General features: G+C 42.5%; 3 protein-coding genes across 4 annotated transcripts in view; 2 read left to right on the top strand and 1 right to left on the bottom strand.

Moving 5' to 3' along the window:
* Positions 1 to 364: 364 nt before the first annotated feature.
* Positions 365 to 10,832, top strand: fam177a1 (family with sequence similarity 177 member A1). The gene is made up of 5 exons (XM_079528871.1): positions 365 to 525; positions 2,345 to 2,536; positions 4,807 to 4,873; positions 5,399 to 5,496; positions 7,582 to 10,832. The coding sequence occupies exons 1-5, from the start codon at positions 454 to 456 to the stop codon at positions 7,780 to 7,782; spliced, it is 630 nt and encodes a 209-aa protein (XP_079384997.1). The 5' UTR covers positions 365 to 453; the 3' UTR covers positions 7,783 to 10,832.
* A 783-nt stretch (positions 10,833 to 11,615) lies between these two features.
* On the bottom strand, positions 11,616 to 20,854 carry LOC306941637 (serine/threonine-protein phosphatase 2A regulatory subunit B'' subunit gamma). 2 transcript variants are annotated; one of them, XM_079527197.1, is made up of 11 exons: positions 20,817 to 20,854; positions 17,844 to 17,956; positions 16,935 to 17,032; positions 16,639 to 16,709; positions 16,373 to 16,505; positions 15,309 to 15,364; positions 15,129 to 15,204; positions 14,817 to 14,953; positions 13,625 to 13,762; positions 13,022 to 13,081; positions 11,616 to 11,932 (listed from the first exon to the last, which is right to left on the bottom strand). In XM_079527197.1, the coding sequence occupies exons 2-11, from the start codon at positions 17,897 to 17,899 to the stop codon at positions 11,738 to 11,740; spliced, it is 1,020 nt and encodes a 339-aa protein (XP_079383323.1). In that variant the 5' UTR covers positions 17,900 to 17,956; positions 20,817 to 20,854; the 3' UTR covers positions 11,616 to 11,737. The 2 variants fall into 2 exon arrangements, with proteins under 2 accessions (XP_079383323.1, XP_079383322.1); XM_079527196.1 differs by lacking the exon at positions 20,817 to 20,854 and adding an exon at positions 18,185 to 18,283.
* The window catches only part of LOC306941636 (mitochondrial ribonuclease P catalytic subunit-like), a 30,977-nt gene continuing 29,396 nt past the window's right edge, over positions 19,606 to 21,186 (top strand). Inside the window, exon 1 of the mRNA XM_079527195.1 lies at positions 19,606 to 19,669. The gene's annotated coding sequence lies outside the window, so the exon portion shown is untranslated. The remainder of the gene's footprint in view (positions 19,670 to 21,186) is intronic.

Raw genomic sequence — 21,186 nt, 5'->3', positions numbered from 1 at the left:
TTTAGATAACTTTTTAATTACTTATCTTTACACAGAAACATTACTTATTACTTATTTTTTACACAGAAACATAATGTGTGTCCTATAGCATCGTTTAAATGCTTAATTTATAGTTGTAATGTGCAAATTCATCTTTTTTTCAATACTCTAGAGGATACTCTTATTTTGAAGAGATCGTCCCCCGGAAGTCTTATATTTGATAGCTTAGATTTGCTAGAAAAACAGTGCCGCCTGTTTTGCTGTTCTTCCTTCAAAATAAAGAGAAGAGAAGAGAATACTTTTTGATTTTTATTTATCAATAATAATCATAATAATATCATTTATTATTTGATTCCTTTTTCCCCTCCACTTCAAATCAATTGTCTGTGCTTTTATTTGACAGTATACCAACCAACCCGGATATGCTAATGTTGTTGCATGGTTGACTTTACATAGCAGTGACAAAGAAAAGAGATGGCAGATTTATCTCTGTATCTCACTAATGTCAACGTTTCACTGGGACAACAAGCCATGGAAACTGAAAAGGTTGGTTAAAAATGTTGTTAAGATCGTTACGTTTTATTATTTTAGTTGTCATAACGACCAGTATTGTAATTATAATAAGAGTCACTTCCTTAGCTCAGTTAGCTAACATAAACTGTCTGTCGTCCACATCACACAACAAGCAGCTTGTTTGTGTTCGTGTTGTAGGCGAGAAAGTTGTGTAGAATACATGTGATATTTGGGCTAAGCTACAACAACATTTCGTTAACCTAACCGCGTTGTTAGCTTGTAGATCTGTTCTTTTTGACAAGTGACACTGACTATAGGAGACAAGGAGTTAACATCATTGGAAGAAGTTCTAGATTGACTTGTTCTAGACTTCTTTAGTAGTAGTAGTGAGAAGAAAGGTCAAGGTGGTAGCAAATAGCACTTGCCTTGGATCAAGACTATCATAGATGTATTTGACAGAGTCTGACATTTATTTAATATCTATTATGTAAAAATCTATAAAATGCATCAATGATACTCATTGATATTGTTGAATGTTGATCCAAGGCTACAATAACACAATGTAATCTACAAAGGTATTTGCATCAAAAGCATTAACCATAGTATGGATGGCCCATTTCACAATAATATTGGATTTGAATTAGTGTTAATGTTATTCACTCTTATGTTGCAATGTTACTTTGTAGTTTGTAACTTTGTATTGCTACGTATATAACACATTTATCAATTATGTATGTTATGTTTTATATTAATAAACTAAATCAACTGGTAGTAACTAAAGCTCTAAATAAAACATCTCTCAAACTCTGAGATGTAGTACAGTTATAAAGCAGAAAAAGCACTTATAATAATTGTACTTCACTGCACTGTACTTTTGTTGAGTAAAAGTACTTAGTTGTTGGGCGATTCGGTTGTGATCACACTAGACCAGTGATGTAAATGGGTTTTCAATGTAATGAGTCCCGGGATGCAGGGATAGATAGTCTTTTAGATGAGTCCCAGGGACATTTGAGTCCCACTTCAACAACGTTAGGAGTCATATTTTTTTCATTTAACTCATTTTATTTTATATGGTTATAATGTGGTTATATTCATGTAGAAAACAGAAGAAGAAATGATTATTATAACTAAAGCTAGCAAAATAAACTAGAATAAAAAACAGTACAGTAGTACTACTGTACTGTATTATTGCGTCCCTTAACTATAAACTGCATTTTGGGATGCAAAATGCACCCTATTTTAATCTCTGCTAGACACTCTTGCAGCAGGCCTAATGCAAAGTCAATATTTTATCATCATGTCTTGAGGAGGTTAGCAATTTGTTCTGGGTCTCCTGCCTGCGTGGGAGACAAAACCTCTACCGCTCAGACCAAGAGGGAATGGGTGAGCTTGAGGAAAGGGTCTAAATTGCTCAATAGAACAGTAGGGAGACCACCATCCAATCGCTGCCGATGTGCCATATTGTACTAACTCACTCTACCGTACAGATTCAGATTGGTTAAATTAACGCTTCATTTTTTCTATTTTTTTTTTAATGATTTGTTTTGTGGCTTTCACCTTTTATTTTATGGAGGGACAGACAGTAGGCTGACAGGAAATGGGGAGAGAGATGGGGGGGAAGACATGCAGTAAAGGCTGTCGGGATCGGGAGTCGAACCCGCGGCACACTGCCAGGCTGGATTACCAGCCAAGGTGCCTGGACCACTGAGCGACCATGGCCCAGGCCAAAATAACGCTTCATTCAGTCAAATATGTTCCGCATTGCAGCTTAGGTTCTGCTTTGCGTGACGTAGGATTTCTCGCCTTGTAGAGTTTGTTGAGATTTGCTGTCGTATTCCTCTGTTCCCGCCAGAGCCCCAGCAGGGTGAAGGACTTTGAGAGTGTGGAGCTGGGCGAGCAGGGCGGCGCCGGGGAGAGAGAGAGGGTCAGGGTGCCCCGGAGGACCATCTACTTCGCCAGCGGCGAGACCATGGAGGAGTACAGCACCGACGAGGAGGAGGAAGAGGAGCAGCCGCTCAGGAAGGACCTCCTGCCCGTAGACACGGTAGGCGGATGGTTTGGCATTCTCTCTCCGATTATAGCCTTTTCCTCAAATTTCTTATCCCACGATTTTGCAACCCATTTTTTCACCCAGTGTCAATTATCTAATGTAATCCTGGGCGCTACACTTCCTCTGCCAACCTGGGGGGGCAGCGGACTGACCTCATGCTTCCTTCTATGCACGAGGAGTCCAAGCTGCTTCTTTTCACCTGACAGGGAGAGTTTCCCCGACCGGACGTAGCGCGTGGAAGGAACGTTATTCCGACCAGTTTCCTTCCCCTCCATCAGGCACCCCGGGTGGCCAGAGGGAGGTAGTTTAGAGACCAGGATTACTGCATGTTTTGTGTGAGCGTACCTACCCTAGGGGACACGGGGAGAACATGCAAACTCCACACAGAAAGGCCCTTTCGCCAACCCCTCTCGGGTAGTCCGATTATAGCCTGGTTAATAAACCAGACCGAATCAGCCGTTGGCAAAAAAGATTTTGCCTGCCAGCGGATTAGGGTCTGGCGAGGCTCAGTAGCACGCCTCTTTCCTACAACCGAGAACAGGTCGGGCCAATCGGGACACGGTATGCAATATGGGCGGGCTTTGGTACAGTGACGTTCAATGCTTGAGACCTTTGACTGACAGTAGCTCTGACCAATTGCGTCAAAGAGAAAATGTTTGAACCCGCCCCCCGGGAAATGAAATCCAAGTGGAGCCAGCCCAGACTAATATACCGCGACAGTGTTGTGTGATATTAGTCTGGCTTATTAGCCAGGCTAGTCCGATTATAGCCTTAAAAGGACCATTTCACCCACCACTTTTCAACTTATCTTCATATAAATGGTCCCTGCTAAATTCATGCTAACATATCATAATTTCTCTCTTAAAAAAAATAAAATATCCCATGATTTTGTACCGGTGTCAATTAGCTAATTAGCTATGGGCTATACCCTCTGCCAACATGGGGAGAGCAACGGACTGACCTCATGCTTTCTTCAATGCATGAGGAGTCCAAGCCGCTTCTTTTCACCTGACGGGGGAGTTTCCCCGGTTGGACGTAGCGTGTGGAAGGAACGTTATTCCGACCAGTTCACAATGCTTTTCTTCTCAGTCTGGGTTTATAGAGCGTCGCAGTCCCCCCCTCTTTCATGACGACGCCAGGCCCAGGAAATGATTCCCAATGCATTTTTCCCATAGACATTTCAAAAAGTATTTATTTAAAGACGGTTAAGCCGCGGACAAAGCCAACTCTAGTCGTGACAACTCATGACAACAAACACAATATTTTGGACCAAACAAATAATTACAAAGAAGAAAAACAACAAAAAAAGTGTTGTAACCTGCCGTTTTTTCTTCTTTCTAATTATTTGTTCGGCCCAATTTTTTTTGTTTGTTGTCATGATTTGTCACGACTCGAGTTGGCTTTGTCCGCGGCGTAAACGGCGTAAACGTTCAAATACTTTTTGAAATGTCTATGAGGAAAATGAACGGAGAATCATTTCCTGGGCCCTGGTAGGGGGCGGGACTGCGACGCTCTATACCAGTGGTCGTTTAAAGATAGCCTGATGAAGGTTGCATAGACCGAAGCGATGTGTTTTCCCATTAAAAACTTTTCAGCTGCATTTTGAAGACAGTGTGGGAGTTTTTTCCTTTTTCTATCGTGCGATCCAAAACGTAGACTGTAATCCTGTGTTCACGCCACTGGTGGCAAAAGCTACAAAATGACCGAGTGTGTAAATTAATGAATGTGGGTAGTTTAAACCAGTAAATCTCGAACCTTTTGTGCCATATGCCCAAATTCATATTATATTCATATTATATCTATTATATATGTATTTGGCCGCGGACCCACATCTGAAAACGTTTTGTGCCAGGGACCCCTCAGAAGAGAAGATTTGTGTTTAGAAAAAAAGTATTTTCAAAAATGTAAAAAAAATTATAGGATACAGAACCTAATGCCATGTGCTTTGACTAGTAATAACACCGTCATTTGTTTTAGGCACATCATCCCTTCATTTCCAACAGATAATCCAGCTTTCCCCCATGAATGTCTACCTTTTTAGTATTGTTATATACCCTCTAGCATAGGAAAAACATATGTATGTCACCCTTGTTTGTCATACATTTCCACGGTCATTTGGTAAGCATGCATTAAGGTCTTGAACAGGCCTTTCAGTCCATTTACAAGATGCTAGTACTAGTAGTAGTCTTCATCAGTAGGGTATTTATTTTATTCTCACAGTAGCTCTGTGCTCTCTGATGTGCTTTTTCCTCCGATGGTTTCAGTCCAAGCTGACCTGGGGTCCATATGTCTGGTTCCACATGTGGAGAGCGGCCACCTCCACCATCTCAGGTACGCTACTGTCACTGTGATAACTGTCAGTCATGGTCATATCTGTGAGAAGCCTCTGTTATCCCCCCACAACAGGGGTGGGCAACTTTGACGATGGAGAGGGCCACTATATTTCCACACTCATTCCAGAGGGCCATATATTATTGTCGTAGCAAAAATAGCCGATCTACAAGCTCAAAACGCGTCGCGCTGCGACACGTTTTGAGCTTGTAGATCGGCTATTTTTGCTATATTCTAATTTAAATCTTGAATAATTTTTTTCTATACTACATTTTGATGTAATTTCAAATACCTTTAATTATACTTGTGTTGCGCAATGAGCTACTAATTTAGCTACTAATTAAAGTGGGTCATGTTTGCATGTTGTGGAATTGTAACAGCTGAAACCAATTTTATATCAGTATTCTGACATTAACCTGAGGGCCACATTAAGTGAAGGTGGGGGCCGCATGTGGCCCCCGGGCCGCCAGTTGCCCACCCCTGCCCCACAACATGATACAACCTTCCTTCCTTCCCTCTGTGCAGTTTGTGATTACCTGGGAGAGAGAATGGCTTCTCTGTTCGGCATCACCACTCCTAAATACCAGTACGCTATCGATGAGTACTACCGCCTAAAGAAAGAGGTACTGTAGGAGACTTCCATAGATACACCCTAGGGGGGCCATATGTTGAAGATTCATTGGAAATCTGTCTTAGATGTGCTGTATTAACCCATGTAGACATGATGTCGACATTTTTAAAAATGTTTCTGAAAAACCTATATTTCTATTTCTATGTCGGTGGATCTCAAAGTTTTTCATGTCAAGGACCCCAAAAAATGAAATGTAATCGGCTGCCGACCCCCATCAGAAAATATGTTGTTCCAGGGCTAAAGCGTAACATAATGCTTAAAACACCAAAAAGGGTTCCCGCCCAAAATGGGTTAACACCAGTTGTGTTTGTGTCCGAGCGAAGGTAAGCCTGATTTATACTTTGCCGTACAACCGTCAACCGTGTCATGTGCCAAAAATAGCACACTGGACACTGACATGCAGCAAAGTGTAAATGATGCTTTGTTCGACATCATTTGCCTGTTTAGGATTTATAAAATCGAAAAATACATCTATTACAAAGAGCATATTTTTCTATTTTATTATTGATGTGCATTTGTCTACGCACCTGTACCTAAGCCCCTACTCTAGGTGTGCGAATGTCTTTCTCTCCTGTTTAGGATTTACAATACATTTGTATGTACACCCAAAATGTTGACCACTGTGACTTTGTTAACCGTATTAACGTCATTATAACATTATGAAGAAGGCATTATTCAATATTATTACATGGCTTGGTTGAATGCTTGATTCTGATTGGTCAATCGCTTAATTCAGCGGTGAATTATGTGTCGATAATGACCGCTGCCTAATCAAACCCTCTGAGCACCAGCTGCGCGGCTGCGCCCCGCTTGATTTACTGCTGTTTCCAACATGACAGCCATGTAAACACACACACACTAGTGACACACAATGTAATTTACAGCCAAACATTGCTCTTAAAAATGTTTTTGAAAACATTTGAGCGAGAAATAGACGAAGCAGGACCCGAAAATGGATTCTATTTGATCAACTCACTTCCTTGTTTTCCGACAGTCCTGCAGCTGCAGACGCAGCCAGCGCGAACTTATGGAATACTTTTTTTGTTGTGTTTTGGGTCAATGTATTAATTTATGTTAGTTAGCCATGTAATAAGCGGGATAATATCTGGCTAGGTGGTCATTGTCGGGATATAATTCACCCGATAATGACCACCTAGCCAGATATTATCCCTTACTTAAACACCATTATTGTTTTTATACAGTACAGTACAGTAACTATTAACTACTAATTATATTGTTTGCTGTCATTTCAGCACAAGCACCAGCTTATGACATTGAATAAAACATTAGACTCCATTATTACACAATAATTTAGCTGGTGGCTGATGTCTGCGGTCAGCCCTCTTCACCCTGGCTAGCTCGCATTAATATGTAATTATATTCGAAAAGATTAAATGAAATTTAAAGAAAATTGGCTCACATATATCTGAACATCTCGCTGGAGTTCTCCTGCAAGTTGAAAAGTGTCTGGACTAGTGGTGCTGTGCTGTCCAACGATTAAATATTTTTAATTGCGATTAATCACATGATTTATCTAGTTAATCGCAAATAAGTCATCGTTTTTTATCTGTTCACAATGTACCCTAGAGGGATATTTTTCAGATATTTTATGCTGGCTTTATGTAAAAGTGTTCATTTTTTATTGTAAATCAATTAAAAACCCCAAAGAAACCATAATGGTACAGCATGGCTGCAGCAGATGGGTATAATTGTCACTTATATAAATGTGCAGATACCCTGTATACACTTGTGTATGTTGTATGTTGGTTTGTTTACTAGAAAAGAAATTGTGCACATTTAAATAATCATCTGGGGACCCCTCAAAATAATTTGGGGACCCACGTGTTGAGAACCACTGTCCAAATGGCTAAAATAAATAAACATTAAAAGAATGAATCGCGATTAACATAACGGTGAGTAAATCGCGAATAAATGGGTTAACTCGGACAGCATTGGTCTGGACAGTGTTTCATTTAACTTTGCATGTGTGAACACTACAGACATGCACTCACGGCCTAGAACAGCCCATCTCTGTACAATACATCCCTGACCATCCTCCTCCTCCTCCTCTCCGCAGGAGGAAGAGGAGGAAGAGGAGAACCGGCTGGCCGACGAGGCGGAGCTCCGGTTCCAGGGGCAACAGGAGAACCTCGATCCCGCCACGGAGCAGCCGGAGCGCACCGGAGCCTCCTTCGTCAACGTGAGCTTTGAACTGGACCCCGAGCCCCCGCTCAACACCCAAGACACCAACCGGGTCCCCGCTCCTCTCTCGTCCTGAACACTATGACTGAACACGCTTCCGTTAAAGAGACTTCTAACACATTCACTTTGTCAATGCATCTGTCCAGTTTATGTATCTTTCTTTGTTTTTTTAAGTATGCGTTACTGATACTTTGCTATTTTTATACTGTTTTGTTTCCTAATAGAACTACAATGTATGCAGCAGGAGGGAGGCACATGTAAAAAGGGCTTTTCTCAGTTGCTGGATCGCCTCTCTCTCTCGCGCTCTCTGTGAATGTGGTTTTATATGAATAGTGTTAACGGTATATGCATTAATAGGGACACAGTGAAGCTGGTTAAAACGCAACAACCGCAAGCTGAGGACTCTTCTAGGATTGTGGGTCAATTCATTTTAAATTCCGAGTTTACAGTACAGTATATACAGTACTGGAAGAAGGTACAGAAATGTAATTTTGAACAATATGTGGTCCCCACATTGAATGAATTGAAAATGAGTTGACGATACCTAACTCACCCGACAGGACAGTAATGCATACCAATACGTATAATGGCGGTGGAATGCATTGAGAAATCCCATGCATCTCTCTAGAGTAGACAATGGTCTTTTATTAACAACAGTCTGGGATAAAGTATCACGGCTTAGCAATTCAACCCCAATACCTGAGCCTGTACGTCCTGTCTGACACCGCCAAGCCCTTGCTTCATTGTCGTAAGTTACATACAGGACATGGGGAGAACCTGAACTGAGGGGGGGGGGGGGGGACGTATTGCACTAAGAATGCAACATAACGTCAACCTTTAAAGACAACTAGGTCCTCCCCTCACATTGGAAACCTATCGGTTCCCTATTGTCAGTAATGCGTGTATATGTCCAGTTTCCACTCTCCTGTGTGTGTGAATAGGGAGGTGTGTGCTATGACACTCGCTGGCGACAGATCCTGAGAACAGCCTCGTTGCCACTGGAGAGCAAAGCCATGGGCTAAACTTAGCTTCTATGACTTTTGTGTGTGATCACAACCGTTTGACATATTATTTCCTTTCAAAGTTGGTTTGTCATCTTGGTTGTGACGACACCCATCTGCAGCCATTTTGCACTCCTGGTTAATGAAATTATGCAACTTTCCTGTTCTACCCCAGATTTGAACCCGGTTTCCTGCGCAAGTGCTGATTTTATTTTTTACCATTGAGCTTATAGAGCATTCCTGCTTGCTCAGGGGATAAAATCATCCATGGCCTGCCATTTTGTTTTTTGGGGGAAGGGGCACTTTGAGGCAAGCCCCAAAAGCCCCCCCTCCACCCTGCAGGTGCCTGAGGTGAGACATGATCTTTTTCATTAAAAAAAAGATACATATTGCCGCTTTAAATCAATGAAGATTGACTCTTGACTATAACCCTACTTGGCTCTCCAGAGTGTTCCAGTGAATGAGCACACCACTGGTTGTATTATCTGTAATATTACTAGTGCCTGTGTAGACTATTAGATTTGAATATTTTGCTATTTTTTTATTTTGGTATGCTAGTCTTGTGCCCAGTGCTGTCCTTTATATCACAGGACACAGCTGGTGTCAATTGAGGTCTGATCTGGTAAGAATTGGCGTTGACAGATGTGGGCCCTTGGCTTTGCAATTATTTTTCTTTTAAATTACTTTTATTTTATTGAAAATGTATCAACACAAAGTGATTAAAAAAAATACAACTATATTGATCAACAACCAAAAAAAAAAAAAAGGTCGGTACAATGTCAAAAGATCAGGAGCAAATTGCACGTTATTTATGTTGGGCGTACGATAGACAGCTGTCGATGGCGTAACCAGGTACTATACAGTGTCATTGCCTTTACAACTTTAAACTCAGTGCCCACTCTTAAAGTGTCCTTGTAGAAACAATCCATGTGAGATTGTAGTTTAAAAAATAAAAACATTTTTTATTATTAGCTATGATAAATATCCACATGTTCTGCTTTCCTGACTTGTCTGTATGTGCATAAAGATTGTGGCCCGATATTGTTTAACCACTTCAGCTCTATAAAGGCCTATACCTACCGTTCTGTGAATGTTAAATAGCAGATCTGCAAGCAAACATATTGTGCCACAATGTGACAGGAGCATGTAGAGCAGCCATTTTCACGATCTTTTGAAGGTTTTTGTGAATGTTCGCTTAGAAGGCCTGTACCGCTGACCTTTCTGTACCTGGTCCATTCCGACTCACTTGATGTTATACTGTTTCAAATTTATTTCAGGTAGTGTTAACACCTCAATTCATCAGTTCCATGATTTGTTTTAGTCAGCTTGGTTTAAACGTCTCAATAGTCAATACATTAACTGGCTCCATCTGTAACAATACGTAACAGGCTCACTGTTCACTTTCAACCATCTTCTGTACACATATTTACAGTATGACCAAAGGTCAGTGGACACCATCTAATTAGTGCTCGCCCTGACATTGAATGGAAATTGCCAAACATCAGTGTCTGACCTCATTAATGGTCTTGTGGCTCAAGTAAGTTCTCTACTCTTCTGTTCTGGGATGGCTAGTTGGAACATTCCTGCTGTATTTTGCAATTTACAAGTTAGACATTTGGCAAGACGCTCGTATCCAGGGAGAGATCGGAGTAAGTCACTGACCTCTAGCCAATAAAATAGTTACAGAGAGGGATTGTCATTCTTTCTGAAACAGGAAAGTGAGGAAACGGCATTGGTTCTGCAAACAAACAATTGTCTAGAGACTCTAGAATGAAATTGAAGCTGTATTAAAAAATCCCTTCACTGGAACAAAGGGCACTAATTGAATGCCACAGACGAAAAACAAGTCCACACTATTGATCCATAATGTATAAATGATATAAGGGGTCAGGACAACGAGGCCTTTTCGTGGAGGGGTCAGAATGAAATTTGGACTTAAGACTGTTTTTCGTCTGTGGTACTCAATTAGAAACACTAATTAGAGGGGGTCCATTGAATTGGTCACAAAATGCGGTTATAAACATTTTTGTATGTGAAGGAGTATAACTTGTTTTTTTCCATGGAGATTACATTTATTTATACTTAATTTAATCTCACCTAAATAAACGTATTCAAGTTTTGTTCTATTTTATGCCTATTGAATGTCGATTGAGTCCAACTTTGTCATATAGTAAACATAGAATCAGTAAAGGGGTGGCTATATTCAGAAATAATGGATTATGAAAGCCAGTAGTAGCCATTAGTGCTGCAAAAATGTATCGATACAAGATCGAGATCTAGATTCAGGCACCTATGCGATCTCATTGCATTTCTAAATTTAGGCCGTCCAATTCATTTTAGTTACTCTCATGTTTTTGCTACAAGAGAGAGACTTTAGAGGTTTAGCTTTGATGTCTGTTTAAAGCCATAGTAGTTGGCTCCAGGTGCCACATTTTGAATGTAGTTGAATGTTCAGCAACTACAAGACGACTGTGGCTCAGAAGGTAGAGCAGGTCGTCCAATGATCCATGGGTCGGAGGTTCGAATCCCGGCTCCTCCTGTCTACATGTCGAAGTGTCCTTGAGCAAGACACTGAACCCCAAATTGCTCACGATGTGCTGGTTGGTACCTTGCATGGCTTCCGCCGCCATCGGTGTATGAATGTGTGTGTGAATGGGTGGATGTAATGCACCCATTGCATCTATGTAAAGCGCCTTGGATAACGGCGCTATATAAATGCACCATTTACCATTTACAAGACTAAAGACAATACATATTTTTATGGAACAAATGAGAATGGGGTGAGAATCGAGATTCACATTTGAGCAAGAATCGTGCAGCACTAGTAGCCATAGTGGATAATGGCACACCTCTCAAGAAAAAAATAAAAGAACGATTTAATAGATTTTTTAAAATATTTACTGTACAGCAATAATATTAACAGTGCACAAACTGCACAAACAAGTCTTTTAAATGTCAAACACAGGAAAGACTATCGAAAATACGGTAGTGATCCCCCACAAACACACACACCCATACCCAACCCCATGTTCAGGTGTCGTCCATGTCTCCGGTCACGTTGCTGTCGCTGTCGCTGGTGACCAGCACCTCTCTGTTCTCATAGGTCCAGAAGCCGTTGAGGTCGATGAGGATGCTGGAGACCGTGTCGCCCTGGCAGCTGTTCACCAGGTCCTGGAGGGTGATCTTGAAGGGGTCCTTGGGCTTCACCATGTCAAAGATCTCATCCTGAGAGACGGACAGAATTTTTATTTATTTTTGTACCCCTTTTTCTCCCCAATTAAGTATTTATGCCAATTGATTCCTCCCCATGCACATTTCTGTGTTGTCACTTCTGTTGTGTCCTACCGGACGGCGTAGAGCAGTGGTTCCCAAAGTGGGTCCTTGAGGGAGGTCCCCAGCTAAATGATAGTTTGGAACCAAATGGACCCTTATGGGTCTGTAACTCTGAGAGTGTACAAATGGAACCAAATGGACCCCTTTAACACATTTTGTGCCCAAAACGTCTGTGGACGTCCTGGGTATTACCGCACGTGCATAGCCCAAGACGTCTGTGGACGTCTTTCAAAAAAAAAAAAAAAAAAAATATTTAAATTTTATTTTTATTTTATTTTTATTAAAAAAAATCAGAAAAATCAAAACACTTTTTTTTTTTTTTTTTTTTTTACACGTGGTGCCAAAGTTTGTGTTTTCGCCATTGAGAATGCATTTGGCGTTTAAATTAAATAACTCAGAAACTATAAAACATTTCAAAGTAAAAAGTTCCAGCATGCGTCTGTCATGGCAGTCAGCTGAATTATAAAAAATGTGAATGGATTTTCTAGGTGAAAGTGATTTTGGGCAGTATTGCGTGGGCTCTCAATGTGTTAATTTAAAATTTAAATCAAAACGGGCTGCCAGAGCCGTAAAAATCTTTTCTTATGGGGGTCCCTGGCATATCTTTTCAAATGGGGGTCCGTGGGCTAATTAGTGCCAATTTGGGGGTCCTTGACATGAAAAGGTTTGGGAACCACTGGCGTAGAGCCCCCCCAGCCCCGTAGGATTGCGTGCAGTGACCATAACCACCCTCCCCGCCCCGGCTTCCCTCCCTTCCCTGACCACGGGCCAATTGTGTTCGTGTAGACGCCGGTCAAAGCCGGATGCACCGCGGTGGATTTGAAACCACAAGCTCCGCGGTGGTGAGCAGACAACTTCACCACTGCGCCGCCCGAGGCGCAACAGAATCATACGGCTGTAAATCAGTGGGTGAGACGTGCAATCTTCATCGTTTCGTTGTTTTTCAAGAAAGGAGATGTACTTTGTCTGTGCGTGTAGTACCTTGACATCCTGGAAAGAGACAGGCTCCTGACCGTGGATCTTCATCTGTTCTTGGATGGCCTGGAACATTGACAGCATGAAACAGTGATTAATTACTAGGTATACGGACTTATTTTTGCCATAACAAAGCAAATTAAAAGACATACGATGTTATAAAAAGAGTTTCAAACTGAAGATATTTGTGTCCGTAGAATTACTGTACATGAATGCACGTATTGTGTGTCTTGTGTGATTTTGCACATGATGTACTTTGTTCAACGTCATGCGTTTGTGGAGTAGTAATCTCTCAAGACGGATTCAGAGCTCCGCAGCTGAATCCACAAATGGACACGAGGGGTAATCAATTCACACTGGGCTTGTATAAACACTGTGCACTGTATATTCCACTATGATTGTGTGAGTGTTGCCTGTGCGCACACTCATGTTCTGCCCTTGTGTTTCAGTGTTTTTGTGAACTAACTAGCATAGTGGTCATGTATTCAAAGTGTGTGTGTGTGTGTGTGTGAGTGTGAGTGTGAGTGTGAGTGTGTGTGTGTGTGTGTGTGTGTGTGTGTGTGTGAGTGTGTGAGTGTGAGTGTGTGTACTGTATACTGCAGACGGTACCCTGAAGAAGTAGTTCAGAGCAAAGACGTTGAGGTATCCTTGGTTTTCCATGTCCAGCAGTTTGAAGATGTACTGCAACGCTGCAGGCTCCTTCCTGTTCTCCAACGCCAAGACAAAGTCTAGATACGTCTTGTAGTCCTGGAGGAGAAAGACATGGGAAGCAAGAATATTAAAGATGGAGTGCCATGACTTCTTTCCACCCTAAAACATGATCATCAGGTCTTATTGTTATATAAGGAGGTATAGTTTTTTCAAAAGAAGTGTACAGTATTTGTTAAAATGTCGTTTTTATGTGGCCACGCCCACCAGTTCATTAAGTATGCCTGGTGGGTGGTGATGGGTGGTGATCCACCTGAACTTAAGCCACACCCACAGCTGTAGTTGTATGATAAAGGGGGAGGGGCTGATAGTGTGATGTCACTATATTACTGTATATTTCAGTGGCCCGTTTGACTGTCAAGTGTTCAGCCTCCAGGAAGAAACCCTAAATACAAAGTTAATACACCATTGCACATAAAAAGGACTCCAGGGTGTCTAATGGAGTACTGTCACCTCATAGACACATGAAAAACTGGAAGAATACAAAAATTGTGGCACTCAATCTTTAAAGGTATATTCAGTGATTTGACTTAATTCAAATATCACTTATTTTTTCTTTTTTTCTGGATAATTCTCCCTACTATAGAGTGTGCTGACCATATAAGGAGTTCCTCCCTGTCCCCAGTGAGCCCCTGGGGTCAAAAACCCTAGTTTCAGTTTTGGTGGCGGGTGGCAAAGCCTTCATCCAATCAGGATGAGAGGGGCCTTCCTCCAATCATGATCGAGTGGGGGCGGGCCTTGGTGCACATGCTGTTGGCCTGTTGCACTTCCCCCCACTGTAGAGCATGTGCATGTGCACATTTTGTTACCGGGCGGACTGGGTGGTTTTCCAAATCACCCAAATCACTGAATGCTCCTTTAAAAGAAAAGTACAATAAAGCGTGCACATCCACATCACTTAATAATGCTAGCGCCTGCATGCATGAAACAGTTGACACCGTGCTGGGTTAGTTTAGTTACTGCTGCTAGTTTAATGCCGTCTTTCTAGAAGCCTAGGGTCCGGACTAGGTTTTATGTTTAACCACGGTAAACCACAATAATGATTACCGTCACATCCCTAGTCTGGACAGGGCCACAGAGACATTATTCATACCATTTCTCCGTCATAGGTGAGGCATTCCTGGAACACTCTGTCCAGGAAGACCGAGGTGAGAGTTCCAGTCCCGTAGCGAGACAGCTCCTCTTTACTCAGCATGCCGTTGTGGTCTTTATCCAGGTTCAGATACTGACCTGGAGTGGAGACGGAGACAGTCACAAACACACACATTTTCATTAAGGTCGAGTATTTCCGGGTGCTACCAACACCTTTACATAGTTTGCAATGGGCATACGCATGTATGCACATACTACAAGAGGTTGGAAAGCACAGAAAGGCACATTTAGAATAGATGTAGTTTTGCTTTACCATAGACTCGGAGAGCTGAAGGCGCCGAGAACCAGTTGGACTCTTGGCTCTCTTTGGAAAGCTCCTCGTCTCTCAGCTAGGGAGGGAAAGAGATAGCAGGGAGGAATTTAGTTAAGGAAAGACATGTGGCTTCTGTATTCACTTAGGGACCAGGTACAGGCAATTATACCAATAGCCTACCTCCAACAGGTCATCTAGAAAACTGCACGCCAAGATGTCCTGAATCTTGATCTTCCCTAAAAGGAAGAGGAAGATTTGTCACAATTTTTACATAATCGCCTAATCACAATTATTTGAGATAATCACAATACAATAATCATCTCCATGTTGAAAACATTTTCAAACATTTTCCAAAAAAGCGGCATTCCATTTTTTATTTCGAAGCCTAAAAGGCAAACAGAAATTACGATTATTTTTGATTTTCCAATTTTGTTTGAAATGTTGATTTCGAAGCCAAAAAGGCAAACAGGAAATTACGATTATTTTTTTTTCTCCAACGCGTCATTCAATTTTTTTTTCTATGAACCCTAAAAGGCAAACAGAAATTATTTCTATTTTATTCAGATATGTTCCATTGTTCAATGACAAAAACACAATTAAATTGCTAATCGCAATTCTTTGCGTGACAATTCATCGTCAACTTAAAACATTCCCTCCCAGGCCTCCAGGCCAGAGCGTGGCTCTAGACGTGCCAGAGAAATCCGCAAAATAAGCATAGAACTAGAAGACGGGTCACTTCCGCCCGCCCCGGAAGTGATTAGTCCTGTATATGTTGTATGCATAGGGAACGGACTCGACGAGGCGCTGAGAGCAGCGATGATGATCAGCGTGGCTCGGATAAATGCATTAATAGGCTATAAACATGGCATCTTATGTCATTCTGAGCTTAACCCATTTTGACCTGAGATCAGATTCTAAAAATGTCTTCTACATCCTGACAGTTTTCTGAAAAAGCTATGTTTCTACGTCGTTCTTCGATTTTTCAAAAATAGCAGACCTACAAGCTTGTAGCGCGCCACTCGGTGGCGCGCTATGAGCTTGTAGATCTGCTATTTTTCAATAGCTAAAGCATAACATAATGCTAACACCAAAAGGGGTTAGGGGCACAGTGGGCAGCTATTCACGAGATTATCTCGTTCTTGGATCTTCTTCTTTTATCAATGCGGCTCAGATAGCGGACCCTGCAGTCAGTCAGTCAGTCAGTGTGTTGGAGCGCGCTGTAATTGCGAGGAGTTGTGCCTCACCTGTGCGGAGGGGGTCCAGGAAGAAGAAGAACTTGCGGACGGCGGTGCACACGTAGAAGGAGTAGAAGGACTTCTCCAGACCGTCCAGCTGCGGCAGAGTGGGTATCAGCTCTAGAATGTAGTTCTCTAAATCCTAGAAACACAGAGAGAGAGACAGACAGAGAGAGAGAGAGGAGATATGAACATCACATGACATTAAATCATGAAAAACTGCGTCTATCCCTCTACCCATTTATCCCTCTACCACTGTGGAAAGGAACGCTTACCGATTCTCTGAGGTAACCCTGTCCTGCCACATCATACAGACTCAGACCTATCCTGGTTTGATGCAACCACACTAGAGAGAAAGAGGTGTGCACGCACACACACACACACAGTCACACACACACAAAGTCACACACACACACACACACACACACACACACACACACACACACACACACATTTAATGATGTTTCTGCTGTGTAAGCAGGCTCTTTTTAAATGAGTGTTTGATGAAACGCATGCATGAGAGGCAAATCCACTCGCAACGATGACGTTCGGACAAACGAGCAATCGGTACCTTTCCTCATGACGTAGTTGAAGAACTGCATGATGGAGATCCGGCCGTAGGGATCACTGTGGAACAGCTTGGAGTAGACTTTGGCTGTGAAGAATTGTCTGGAAAAGAGAGGAGCGAGTAGACAGGACATATGGGGCATGTAAAAAGCTGAGGATAGGCCATGGGGTCACCAAAATCACCTGCCCTGCGTTATAAGACATCCTGTGGGGAAAAGTTTACATTTTGTCCAGAAGGTGGCACTAGAGGATAGGTCACTCAAATATATAGGGTTCCTACTAGTCTTAGTTAGCATGAATTTGGATGAATGCACTCAGCAAGTTTCACTAAAATGTATCCATTCCATTCCAAGATAAACTGTGTGCATGTGACAGGTTTGGCCTAAGGGTGGCGCCACAGGAAAGGCCACTAGGTCACCCAAATCTAGCCTCGGAAACCCAGACGTTTTTATTTCCATGGAGAAAGAAATAAGGTCTGGGTAAAGTCTAGTTTCTCCCGGCGGATCCTGCCAGGAGCTGCCTATGCCATAGAAAGCGTAGGTGGGTCCCAGTCTACCCAAATCAGGAGGGGTTATCCGCTGGTACACATCCAGTCGAATTTGAGATAATGTTTCTTGAGAACAAAATGGTCAATGGAAGGACGATGGAGGGACTGCGAAAGCCATCAACAGAGAGATGAGGAGGAGAAAAATAAGTCATAACCTCTGCAAAGATAATTAGTAAAATAATTACCTCCAACTCTCACTGTGATCCGTCATAGTGACATATTATTTCTCGTGATTTACTGTTTTGATGGTGCGAGGATCATTGCTTGTTGATTAACTAATTACCAATGTTAATATAATCTTGAGCTTGGCATGGTTTATTTAGATGCATAACGGGTACACTCCGCCCCTTCTCTCTGGATACTCACTTGCATTTGGGCCCGGCCTTCTCCCTTACTTTCAGGAAGGCCTCATAGCTGATCATGGCCTCCTCTCCAGTGAGTGGAGGCACCTGATGCTTATCCAACAGGAACCACAGGTTCTAGACACAGACGGACAAGCACAAAGAGAAAAGAACTGAACGGGTTGGATTATACACAGCCAGCCAAACACTGGCAGACAAAACAGGAGGTGACAGAGGTAGATAAACCAGGCAGAGGGGCAAAGACGGTCACTTTAGCCGCGGTGATAAGAGACTCACCGCTCACCCCAACATATATCTGTTATTTACGGACCTACACCACCTAAGAGGTGAGTAGGTTATTATCACCTTTGGCCAGTCTCCTTTTTAAACCATCTGACCAGTTGGACGGCTCGTCTTGTTCCATCCTCGCTCCGGACTAGCGTCAGTTTGTCACAAATGAGACATCTTCATCGAAAACAAAATGTAAGCCTCAAGTCAAAACATAAAACAAACATTCATTCACATATCACTAACAGAGTATACATTATTACATTCCCATAGTCCGGAGGAGGGTGATCAAGACGTGATTGATTGATTGATTGAAGAATTTATTAACAGTTTGCAGAATTACAGTACATTTCAAGCACAAACTCAATACAAAGGCTGTTAACTGTGAGTGGACGACCCAATTAAGCATTACACTTGTTTCCAATAGGGTCCACCATGTTCAAATCATCAAAACATTTAGAGACGTACAAATAGACACTTCTATAGACAGAACAGGAATTCATCATAAAGGAGGTAAAAAGGGAAAAGAAACATATACAGTGAGGGGAAAAAAGGGGTGGGCGGTGGGGGGGATTCACGTTCAGCTCCGTTAATTTGTTTGTTTTCCTTGGAGGAGCTGCGTTGGGTCCCCAAGTTGGCTCAGTGGCCATACCTTGAGTTGGCTGTGTGGCCGCGACCGTCTCTAGTGTTGTCCTTGCGTTCGTGTTTGAGGGATTCCGATTTTACAGGGGCCAGTTTCGAATTGCAGCCGTCCGTAGGTGCCCTTTGAGAGCGGTTTTGAAAGAGTCAAGGGATTCGCATGTCTTAATGACAGTTGGTAGGGCGTTCCACATTTTGGTGGCATAGGAGCGAAAAGAATTTAGTCCCTTGTTTGTGCCGAATCTGGGTTGTACATGGTTCGTTGCACTCCCTCTGGTGTTGTGGGTGTGGACTTCGTTAACATTAAGCAAGATGCAAGATGCTGTACTCTGTCGTCGACCCTAAGCCATTCCAGCCTGTCGAAGTGGGCAGGGGTGAGGTGGGTTCGGGGGGCTAGGTCAAGTAGGAGCCTGACCAGTTTGTTTTGGGAAGTCTGGAGCCTGGTTTTAAGGGCTTTTGAGGTGCTGTGGTACCAGGAGGTGCATGCATAGTCAAAGAAACCCTGTACAAGGGCTCCTGTTAAGGTCTTCAAGGTGTTTTTGTTGACCAGTGAGGAGATCCTGTAAAGGAATCTTGTTCTATGGTTGACCTTTTTGATTACGTTGGTGGCCATTTTAGCCAAAGAGAATGGATTCAGTTTTTCCCAGGTGTAAAGATAGTTTGTTATCAGCGAGCCAGGTGCAGATTCTACCGAGTTCAGAGCTGAGGGCATTTTCAACCTGCAGTTTGTCCCTGTCCGAGACCAGCAGTGCTGAGTCTTCTGCGAACAGGAACAAGTTGCAGTCACAAGCTGAAGTCATGTCGTTTACATATATTAGTAACAGTAGAGGCCCTAGTATGCTTCCTTGTGGAACGCCACAGCTCACTGGGAGGGGGGGGGGACAGTGTTCCGTTCACTTCCACCATCTGTTCTCTCCCCTCCAGGTAGGATTGCATCCAGCTCACTGATGTGCTATCGAAACCAATTGCTTTTAGCTTGTTAACCAGTATGGGGTTACTTTGGCCAGTTTGAAATCTTGGGGGACCTGTCCCTGTTTGATGGAGAGGTTTACTATGTGGGTGATGATTGGAGCTATAGAGATGGCTGAGTCTCTGAGAAATTTGGAGGGAATGTTGTCATGGCCTGTGGCCTTGTGGGGTTGGAGGGCACTCAGTTTCTTAATTACCTCATCAGTTACCATAACTAGTTTAAAATCGTCTTTACAAACACCTAGGTTTCTGTAGAAGGTTGTAATGTGCTCTACACCAAAGAGCCCAGAGTGGGAGGGCAGTTTGTTAACCAGAGTTGTTGCTATGTTTGTAAAGAAGATATTCAAGTAGTTGGCCACATCAAGGTTGTCAGTGATGAGAGTGTTGTCCGATTTGATGTTTATGTTTGAAAACCTGGTTTTTAGTTTCTGACCATAGCCTAGTTGATTGTTTAGTAGCTTCCAGAGCTCATAAGGATTGTTTTTGTTTTCCTGTGCTTTATCATTGATGAAGTTACTTTTAGCTGATTTGGTCATGGCAGTTACACTGTTTCTTAGCTTGATTCGTTGGGTATTTAGGTTGTTCAAACGAGCTTGGCGAACACTGTCGAAGCGCTTGGCTAGCTTTGACTTGCATTTTAGAAATTCAGAGCATTTTTTGTCTCTGGCTTTCATTGCAGCCAGTATGTCCGAATTCATCCATGGTTCCGAGCGGGTTTTGCCCCTGGTGGTTCTCAAAGGAGCCATGTTGTTCAGTACTGATGTATATTTGGTTTTGAAGCCAAGCCAAGCTTCTTCGACAAGTGTGCTTTTAAGCTCATCGGACCAATCCAGACTCTCCAATACTTGGTTAAAGACCTCACTAGAGTAGTTTTTGAGGTCCCTTGATATGACTGTTTTGTGGCAGCCGGTCTTAAGTTTTTGTATTTTGCGGGTACAGAATATCATAAAATGATCACTAAGCCCACATACAATAACCCCTTTCTTGGAGATTCTGGATTTGTCCGAGGACAGAATGAGATCAATGACAGTTTGAGTAGAATCACACACTCTAGTGGGTTGGGTAATTAGTTGACTGACACTATGTAGATCACAGAACTTACTGAATGACTTAAACACAGGTGCTTCCTTACGTTGCATGTCTGTATTGTAGTCGCCAATCAGGATTTTCTCTACACATTCCTCCTCAGCTAAGCACCCCTCAAGTATATCATAGAACCCATGTTGGTCAGGCGGTCTGTAGACGGTGCCCACTAATACCGATTTAGCCTTTTTGAAAATTAATTCAACCCACACAGTTTCAATTTCATCATGCTGTAAGTCAGTACGAGTAACATATTCAGTGTCTTTGTGAATATACATACACACACCACCACCATGCCTGTTTCTGTCGTTTCTGATCAAAGAATAGATAGAATAGATAAGAATAGATAGTCGATCGTCGTGGAGACAACATCGTCCAATGACACGGGG

Source organism: Electrona antarctica (assembly GCF_951216825.1).
Source record: "Electrona antarctica genome assembly, chromosome: 18".
Taxonomy (NCBI): domain Eukaryota; kingdom Metazoa; phylum Chordata; class Actinopteri; order Myctophiformes; family Myctophidae; genus Electrona; species Electrona antarctica.
Note: the sequence above shows the minus strand (reverse complement) of the source record. Positions and strands in the feature narration are given on the sequence as shown.